This window comes from Propithecus coquereli, unplaced genomic scaffold (assembly GCF_000956105.1).
Source record: "Propithecus coquereli isolate 6110/MARCELLA unplaced genomic scaffold, Pcoq_1.0 Scaffold98, whole genome shotgun sequence".
NCBI classification, from domain to species: Eukaryota; Metazoa; Chordata; class Mammalia; order Primates; family Indriidae; genus Propithecus; species Propithecus coquereli.
Window position 1 is genome coordinate 6,298,836 of NW_012156173.1, and position 10,392 is coordinate 6,309,227.

Genomic DNA, 10,392 nt, shown 5'->3' on the forward strand with positions numbered 1-10,392 from the left:
ATTGCCCTTGAAATATAAAAGTGACTTCTTAGCTTTCAGCTGCTCTGGTCAGAACATGAAGATCCCAAAGTCTTATCAGTCATTATGTATTCTTTTTGTATATATTTTCTCATCTTCCTTCCATCCCTTCCCTTTCCACTCCCACAAACTGCCAGGTCCCAAAACATCATTTTACATTATTTGCAGCATTTTTGAAATGTGTCTTTATAGAGGTAGGTGTAATAGTTATGTATGTGCCAGGCCTTAATTATTGTAAGAAATTATATAAGATTATACCAGATTTTTGGATGGCAAATCAACACATCATCCTAATATTTTAATCATTTTGGCACAATCATGAACTAAATTAAGGTATTTGTTTAAGGCACCTCTGGATTATATCTGCATGGTTTTAGTCTGCATATTAGTTAAAGAAAATTCTTCCAGTTGATTTTCATTTACTAATGTATAAATATGATTAGATCACCTCAATATTGCCTGGTCCAGCTAACTCAGTTTACTCAGAACAGCTGAGGGCCAGAGAGCTCTGCCCAGAATTACAGAACTAGTTAGAGACCCAGCTAGGGCAGGGACCCAGACTTCTTGATCTTAGCCCAGTGCTCTTTCCATCATGACAACTGAACAGAAATGTGGTACCTTAGTCTCAGGCATTTTAAATCATCGCGTGTAACACAGAAGAGGACATCTGTTAGCGTGTAATCCTCATCCAAAAACTGTAGAGACAATAAAATAGGCACAAAAGTAAGATGTTTTATATACCTTTAATAAATAACAAACTCTATCCACAACGTAAACATTGGCAATAATTAAAAATGAATCTAAAAGGAAATCTACTAAAAACGTAATCTTCCAGAATTATTAGGGGAAAAGATTTCCTATTACAAAATAATTATAAAGAAACACATCTATATGACTTCCAAATGCAAAAAGTAATGATTACAAGTGACACAGAACTTCTGAATGGTCTTTTAATGAACAGGTAAGACTCACTTGTAATTATATCTGCTGCTTATAAGCAAATGTTTGTATTTAAGAGGTTTGGTGCAATGTAGCTTTATTTTTTCTCAAGTGGATAAAAAGTGTTCCTGGAAAAGTGTTGCTTAAGCTTAATCTCTGAACTTGTTTTTTCCATGGCTAATAAAAGGTACTTTTCTGTAATTCACTGCAAAATCAGATCCTGAATTTAAACTGAAGCTTTTAATTTTATATCATCAATTGCTACTTAATTATGATTTGAGTCTAAGTTAGGGGAATGACTATTTTGGACGACTTGATTGGATGCATTACTTTCCATAGGAAAGAGAGTTGCTTAAATTTATTTAGCAGTAACTTGTTAAATGCAGATTTCTAAGAGACCTTAAATTTTCTTTAGTGGTCCAATAAATTATCAAGTCAAAGGAAAAGACATCTTTATTCTTATTTTTAAAATTTAAATATAAAACCAAAATTAAAATAATATTGTATTGAGTCCCTTTCTATAAAATAATAAATATTATAATCTCTTGGTGTGTGTATATGTGTTTACATATTATAAAATCTGAAAACATAAATGTTATTTATGCTTATTACAAAAGTCTATAAGGAGCAGACAGGAATTAGGTTATTATATATATATATGGTTTGTATAGAAATGTTTCTGACATAAGTTCTCCAACTAGATCTATTTTATTAAGTAGCAATAAATAGCCACTGCCCAGTGGAGTCTAATAATGTTGCAAGAGAATTAAAAATTTAACAAAAGAAAGAATTAGAAAGAATTAGATAAGAATTAGACATTCTTTTAGTCTGTCTTGATTTTTTTCCCCCTACTCTTCTTTATTTTCAATTCAAAACTATAAAAATCCTAAGGGGTCTGAACCACAAAGCTTTTGCCTGCCTTGTTGTCTCTGCACATACCATATCTCCACTCCCCAATCATCTTCCTCTCCTTGTCTGCGCTCCCCCCCGCAAAACATACATAGAGTTGGCCTTGTTTATTCCTACATACTCCTTTAGACTTCAGCTCTTTCATCACCTTCTCTGAGAACCTACACTAACCTCTCCCTCCCTGTCTTATAACACCTGATGCCTTTCTTTCACAGACTTTACCAGTATAGAATTATATTTTTATCTGCGGAATTATCTGATTATCGTCTGTCTACCCTTGTCTGTCAACCTCAGGAGGGCAGGACTGGGTCTGATTGCTCACCAGGGTATCCCCCTATGCCTACAGTGGTGCCTGGCACATAGTAGGCCCTCAGCACTATGAAATAAAGTGAAAGAATACTCGTCCCACAGATTGTTCTCTTTACCCGGCTTATAGTGTCTTCATCAGCTCCATTTTCTCTCAGCCAGTCAGTAAGTTCGGAATCTTCAGTATTTGTGCCAGGAGAATTTAGGGGATACACAGACAACCCAAGAGTTTCTAGAAGAGAATTATTGGGGGAATATTCTTAGCTTCACCTAACACAGGTCATCTGAGACCCTTACAGTCAACAGACATTTATTAATACTTCAAAAGATTTTGCTATTAGAGAATAGTTAATGGAAACAATTGAAATTGGCATTATAAATGATAATATAAATAAAATTCAGACAATTTACTAGTAAATGGAGAGGCAGAAGCAATAATGTAATGATACTCCCACTCAAGTTTATACTTTCTTAGAAAAAACTTTGTGATAAAAATTATACTTTGTGTTTGTTATTCAACAAAGATGAACACAATTAGCAGAGAATCATATAACTATAATAATCTCTTTTTCCACAATGGAAGAGCCATATACCTGAAAAAATAATTATGAATTCCATTTTCCTCTAAATTGGCTAGGATTCTCTAAAGATTATCTTCCACTCCCAATTTCTCATAGAATAAATTTCTTTAAAGTTCCAACCTATGACTTTTTATTATGCCATCTTTATTCTATTTAAGCCTCTTCAAGTTATAAAGAGAAAAAGCTAGAATACACAGAATACAAATGTGAAATGACAAAAATAGTATTATTTTATTCTAGTCATCTCATTGTGAAATCTTTTAAAAGAACTAAAAACCAAAAACATGGACAACGCTATCTATTTTTACTGCACTCATAAGAAGTGATAGTGAGCTACAGTTAAGAATTGGAATTTTTTTTTTTTTTTAAGCAACTCCTGCTTGTAGCTGTGGTACAAGTGACAAATTCTGACTAAGCCATGAATAAAACTGCCTGTTGGCAGCCTGGTTTAACACTACGACTTTAAAACTTTCTGTTATTCACCTGTGGGTTGGGACTTAAGCTTCAGGTGTTTAATTTCTTGGTCTTTTTCTTCAATAGCTTGATGAAGGAGTGCTTGTAATTCTTTCTCTTTCTGAACCAATTCTTCCAGTAATCTGCAGAAGAAAAGCATATTGGTTGACAGGGAAATAAAGCTGGTGCTGACACAGGGTGATCTTCTAGACGTGGGCTTTTCAAGCTACAATGAGCACAGACACCCCTGGGATTTTAGTGGAATAAAGATTCTTGCCCAGTAGCTCTGGGGTGAGGTCTGAGCATTTTTTTGTTTGTTGTTTGTTTTACAGTTTAAAGATAGAAATATTTTATTCCATTAATAATTTGGTATTCTTCCTCCCATCCCTCAGTCACTCACAGATACTGCACTTAACAGTTTTCTTTGGTGTTCTGTGGGTTCCTTTCGGAATGTTTTCAAACTGCTCTAGTCTCCTGGTTAGTTGGCATTCAAAAGAACACTACGCTCAAGCCCAGTTTCTCACTGCCAGTGTGTGGGTCCTAATGCTGGAGGCAGATCCTACCAGCTAACATTTAACCTAGTGAGACTGCATTTCTAATGAGCTCCTGGGCAGCACTGATGTTGCAGGTCCACAGACCCCCATGTGCAGTCGCAAAGCTCTGGAAGACTCTGCGCTTCCAGATAGGAATTCAAAACCCCCATCCATCCCAGATTGTCTGCTGACAGCTTCAGAGATGTTCTACTGTTTCTTTTATGACCCTAAGGGTCATATATTTTTGATCCTAAGTGTCAAAAATATAAATATGGGATATTAACAGACCTATATTTTATATGTATGGCCCCTCATCCAAAAGAAAAGTTGATAAATATGGATAATATCATATTCAATGCAAAGGAGAAAGGTAATCACTTTTCTTAAACTATGAAAACTTGAAAAATAGCTATAGATAAGGTTGCCAAGAATATGTGGCACATAAAAAGTGCTCAATAAATGTTCACGGTTATTACTCGTATTCCTCTCACTTCTAAGGGGGACAGTGTCAAGTGGGAAAAGGATAGCTGTGTTCCTAATACACTCGGTTCCTAGCTGGCAACTGATGCAGTCTCTAAAGAAACCAGGAGAAACTATGATATTCATACCATAGTTCTTATCCATGGAAGGTTCACCATGCAAGTGAGAACCAACTGGTAACCTACTCACTATTTCCAACACTGTTTCTCAGAGAAAACATTCCAAGTTATGAAAAGAGATGCTCTAAGTTTTTAGAAAAGTACCTTTGGGTAACTTGGATTCAGAATTATAATAATTTAAAATATATAATTATTAGTAAGATCAAGATAATTGTCCCCTGCAGCTCTTAACAAGGTGTATTTGTTTCATTTTCTGAGTATGGATAGATTTAACTCAGGACAATGTTTTATCCAAAAGCTAGTTTCTGCTTCAGTTGACATGTTCTAAAGGCAGCCTGGTGCAACTGACAGATGGACCCAGGCTTGTGTTCTGGTTCAGCCACATACTTCCTGTGTTAACCTTAGACAAATTACCTAACGCCTGTGGCTTCAGTTTGCTCATTTGTAAAAAGGAAAAATAAAACTTCCTGAAAGGATTAAGAAAGAGACAGCATAGGTAAAGTGCCAAGTACAGTGCCTGGCCTTTAATAAAGGCTCTTCTGTTCCCTGCTGCAGCCTCAGGCTCTGGAAAAGAGCCCTCCCAGAGGCAGTGGGGGTTGCTTCCTGGACCCTCAGGCAACACTCCATTCCCACAGGACATGAAGATGAGGCCCTTAGGTAGGAGAAGGGATTCATAGTAGAGCAGGTAGCAGAGGTGGGATAAAAGCAAAACACAATGACAGGCAGAGAAGGTGGTTTCAGGAAGGCAGGTAAACAAAGACAGCTGCACAATGAGCACAGTGCACAATTAGGTGGAGGAAGCAGCACGCACTGAAAGCAAGACGAGGAAGCAGAGGGCTGGAGGGAAATTTTTTTTTATCTACTCCAACACGAATAATATTCAAAGCAGTGGATAGCAAATTCCTACAGAGCTATGAATTTGTAAGTTGGCAGTTTTTGGTCTGGTGTGTATATTTTTGTCTCTACATGTATGGAATAGTGATGGCCTATCTTATCATTTTCTCAAAGAACACAGTGACATTTTCTAGAATTTAACCTACTTTGTCTAGACTATGTAGCTCCGTTTTTTCTTTAAAAGCCAGAAATTTAACATTAGAAGCACAGTATCGACAGGCCGCCTCATTTGTCCCAAATCCAGCTCTTAGAAGTGTTACATAGTCCATCAGTTTTATTGTTCCTTTGTGTTCAGCTAGTCAGGAAATACTCTGAAATCAAGACAACTGTCTGCCTTTTTGTTCCAGAGAAGTGTGGCAAGGGTCTGCCATGAGGCCAATTTTTAACTCGGACGGATGGTGGTGGTGAGGTAGTTGGTGGGTAGTTCCAGAGTTGCAGGATATCAGTCAGCTCCTTCTGAGTTAGGTTTTAATAATGTCCCTGCATCTCCTTGTGTGAAGTGAGTTTTCAGAACATTTTAGGTAGCATATACTTAAATAGAATCAAAACATACATTCTCAACCCATTTTGTTACTTTCTGCCATTTAGTACTATCGATGATCTAACAATCAAGAACTGGATAAACCTGATTTACCTTCATCAATGATTATCCCAAATACTATAAACTTAAGATTTTTAATACAAGAGTTACAACCTTTCCTAAAAACACACTAACATTTCCTCTGGATTCATTTTGCAATAGATATATTTTTGTATTTCAAGTAATGTTCAACTGAAAATTACAAGGACCAATATAGACAGGAATGGCCCCTATTTTGGTCACTTGGTGCTTGTCCTAAAGCAGCTGCCCCTTCTTCAAGTCATGCATGAAGCAAATATTGTCCCTCATCTCACTTTTCTGAGGGTGATGGAGGATCTGCAGGAGATATTACTGAAAAAAGAAAAAGGAGGCCAATTACCCTGTAGATTTCACAGATTCAAATGTAAATATGTGGAGAAAAAAACATAAACATGTGGGGTGTTCTGAAAAATGCAGCTATGTGCCAATGTAATAAAGAAATGTGGCAAATGCTAGTCTCTTCCACAGTGATGGGCAGACTTGAGGAGCAGGCCCTCAGCTAGGGACTGAGAGACCCTCAGAAGAGAAAGGGGAAGCCGTGAAGAAAGCGGCTAGAGCAGAACAGCCCTCGGGGACCACAGATGGCGCCAGGGTGGTGGAGAGCACGAGGCCAACCCAACAAGCCAAGGACAGAAGGGCATATCCAGGCTGCACTGGAGAGGCAGGGCCTATTGACATAGCCAGGGCGTGGAGGCAGGAGGTTTCAGGGCCAGAAAAGCAGATATACCAGCTCTTTGGTAAACAAAGTAGCTTCACTGTCTATGTAACTCTGACCAGAAGCCATGGGCAGGGAGGGCTGGACCAAAACAGTAATGAGTGATCTTTCCTCCTCCAGAGATCAGAGGAGGGGTCCAAAAAACAACTCCACTGAGGACTGTGTGATAGTTACCTAAAGAGAAGTGACCACTATTAACACCTACTATAAATGGGTGGGGTGTTACCACTGGACTCCTGCTTGAGAAGAGGAGGAATGAGGGACACCAGATTTAGATGAAGTCTCAAAAGAAAAAAGACCCAAGTTCTTTTCCACTAAATAGTAGAGATGGCAAGTAAAGGGCTGGGTTTCAGAGGATGAGATTGGGATATGGAAGTCAGCCAACTTTCCTTTATTAAACGGATTTCTCTATGCACATGATAGATGACATATATGTATGGATTTATGTAATCATGCAACAAAAATGCATGTTTCTGAACATAGGATGAGCTCTGCACTACTTGTACTAAGTTTGATATTCAAACTTACCTTTAAAAACCTATACTTTATGACTAGAAATGAGATATTTTTTTGTCTCCCTGGTGAACAACTACAATTTTCAACTAAGGTTTCTAAATGTCTGAACAGCTTTTATTGATTCACTAACAAAAAAGTTTTCACTGCAGACCCAAAGTCATAGAGTCAGTTTCCCACATGTCAACTGTAGCCAGCACAGGAAGCTATAAATCATAAAGATTTAGACGTTGAACTGTGCCGACAGCTGTGAAGAACAGGAAATATTTACTGTTCACTTATTAACCTGATCCTGTGGGTTCTACGCTACCTAATTCTCAAAGACAAACTCCACAGATGTCACAGCATATTGAAAATAAAACAGAATCTTAAATGTGGTCAACTATCCTCCTTTTAAGGTTCTAAAATGCAAAGCTTTACCACCATTAATTAGTTCCGTCCCCTCAAGCACGGAGATTTCCTTGTCCTATAAGAACTTGATATTCCAAATCCCAGGCTTTGAAGGACGTGGGCTTTCTGTTCTGTCTTTCAGTTATCAATCGGAAGGTACATGCTGCTCTGAGTCTGCTTCCAAGACACTCTAGGAGGTTACAACTAAGTTGCTCTAAAAATCTCAGTGTACTTGGAGATAAAACAGCAAAGACATGATGCTGCGGAAGGCTTCAAATGAGAGAAAAAGAAAGCAGTATTTAACAAAAGAGATTAAAATAAACCTCTCTTGTTTTATAAAGAAAGGCATTCAATCAAGTTTACATGAATGGGATAAAGGAATCATATTTTGTATTTTCTTTGGACCGAGTTTTAAAGCAGACCAAAAACATATGCACTTTTATAAAAATAAGAAAAAAGAAACCAACCCTTGTCAGGGTGGGACTTACCTATTAGTTTCTATTTTCATCCTTCCGAGCTGTATGCTCAGTGATCGGTGGGCATTCTGGGAATCGTGGGATACGGTAGAACTGAGCGTGCTCACCCCTGAGGTAGCCACAGCGTCTTCTATGACGGCCTGAGGTCTTCGGACAGTTTGATTAGAAGGCTGTTCCTCATGGTCGTCTTCCACATCCAAATCTTCTTGGTCAGCGGTATCACTTTCCGATGCAAGGCTGAAATGTGGTCTCAGTTCTGTTGGGCATATCAACAATAGCGTCAATTAGATAGGACGGAATCAATCCCTTGATTTCTTGCGATACGAATGTCAACCCTCCTGCTATCAATAAGATACGGACTCCAAACTGCTTTCTCAAAAGTGAGAATGGATTTCTGCACATTAATTCAGATTGTTCTTCCAGTGAATTTGCAAAACCCGCAAGATATATAAACTCAGAATGATCTAATTCAAACAGAAGGAAAATGTTCACACGGCACATTAATATATGTGGGAAAAAAGCTAAAAAATGAAAGAAAGGTAATGATGTAAAAACCTATAAAAATTGTTTATATAAGTACAATTCATTTTTAGATTGTATAGTATGTGGCAACTATTAACTTGCTTACAGATAAAGAGAGATTATATAAACAAGAGTGAGTGTACAGAATGCTCTTTGCCTATAACATCCAAAATGTAAGGGGATGCAGGAGAGGTGCTGAAAATGGCCCACACAGGCCAGCATTCACTGTAGAGAGACGATTTCTCTTTGACGACTAGGCTGATTTCTAGTGTGTCCTCTTCTCACTTGTTGACTAACAACTGAAATTTAAAATACTCAAGTTACAAGTCTGCACTTAAACATACTGTATAACATGAGTTCATCTGCATGTCACTTCAGTACTTGGATGATATCTTCCCAAAGGAAAAAATATTATAAATTGTGATTAGTTCTGCAAACTGAGCCACAGAAAGGAATTACACTCATAATTTAAGTGAAATCAGGGCAGAAGAAATATTGGATCTTGACTCCGTATGTTTTGGCACATGGAACTTTTACTGGGTCACAGAACCCACCAAGAACTTGATGAAACTCACAGGAACTCTCCCCAGAAGAAAAACATTCATACAACATTTTGCCTAAATTTCCTAATCGTGCCTAGATTTCTTAGATTTGCACCGACTCCCTGAGGCCTCTCCCAGGTGTCCATGAACCACAGGTTAAGAGCCTCTGTGTGGAGGACGGGGGTCCAGTGGGAGCAATGGAAGACCCCATCCCACCACACTAACATGGCCACTATGGCAAGGTCACCAAAGGCCTGCCAGCCAAATCCTCTAAGTAACTTTTCTGTTTTTATCTTACTTGACCTGTGTACAGTATTTCCCCCTAAATCGCTGGCTGCTGTTTTTCTTCTTTAGAGCCTTTTTCTCTATTACCAGCCCCTTACAAGCTAGAACCTGGGACTCTATTTTATGTTTCTACTCATTCTCCATGGATGTGTTCATTCAACTCTATGGAGGTTAAGTCCTTCTGATGTGTGGATGGCAAACTCTACCTATAGCCCCAATCCTGGTAGATGCGGAACCTTCTATACATTCCTGTTGGGCAGGCACGTCAAATTCAACAAAAGAGAACTCACCATCTTTTATTCATTAAGAAAACAAGTGTGTCCTTCTTCAGGGCCAGGTTTACATAGCCCTGGCTTCCTTTATCTCTCTTTTTAAATTTTTCATTGTGGTTAAAAAACATGCATGACACAAAATTCACCATCTTAACCATTTCTAAATGTACAGTTCAGTAGCATCAAGTATAATATATTCACATTCCTATGCAACTGATTTCCAGAACTTTTTCATCTTGCAAAACTGGAACTATATCGCATCAAACAACTCACTGTTTCCCCCTCCTTCCAGCCTCCAGAAAGTACCATTCTAATTTCTGTTTCTATGAAGGTGACTATTCTAGATACCTCATACGGAATCATATAGTATTTGTCTTTTTGTGACAGGCTTATTTCACTTAGTAGAATGTCCTTAAGGATCACCTATGTTGTAGCATGTGTCAGAATTTCCTTCCTTTTTTTTTTTTAATTTCAGGGTTTTATGAGGGTACAAACATTTTGGTTACATTTTATATCTTTGCCTCACCCAAGCGAGGGTCAGAGGCATGCCTGTGTCCCTTAGTTGTGGGTTCACCCCTCCCATCCCCCCAATCCCTGCAGAGTATTACTGCCATGTGAGCACCCTAGTGTTTATCAGTTAGTACCAATTTGATGGCGAGTACAAGTGGAGCCCATTCTTCCGATCTTGTGATGCCTCACTTCGGATAATGGGCTCAAGCTCAATCCAGGAAAATATAAGAGGTGCTAGATCACTGTCGTTTCTTATGATTGAGTAATATTCCATTGTATACATATACCAAATTTTAATAATCCACTCATGAATTGA

General features: G+C 38.1%; 1 protein-coding gene across 1 annotated transcript in view; it reads right to left on the reverse strand.

Annotated features, from left to right (window-relative positions):
• Positions 1-10,392, reverse strand: part of MAP3K5 (mitogen-activated protein kinase kinase kinase 5) — a 223,398-nt gene that overhangs the window by 253 nt on the left and 212,753 nt on the right. Inside the window, exons 25-28 of the mRNA XM_012665176.1 lie at positions 7,958-8,201; positions 3,237-3,349; positions 2,292-2,404; positions 637-713 (exon numbers count right to left, since the gene is read on the reverse strand). Coding sequence (XP_012520630.1) covers positions 637-713; positions 2,292-2,404; positions 3,237-3,349; positions 7,958-8,201 — 547 coding nt within the window. The remainder of the gene's footprint in view (positions 1-636; positions 714-2,291; positions 2,405-3,236; positions 3,350-7,957; positions 8,202-10,392) is intronic.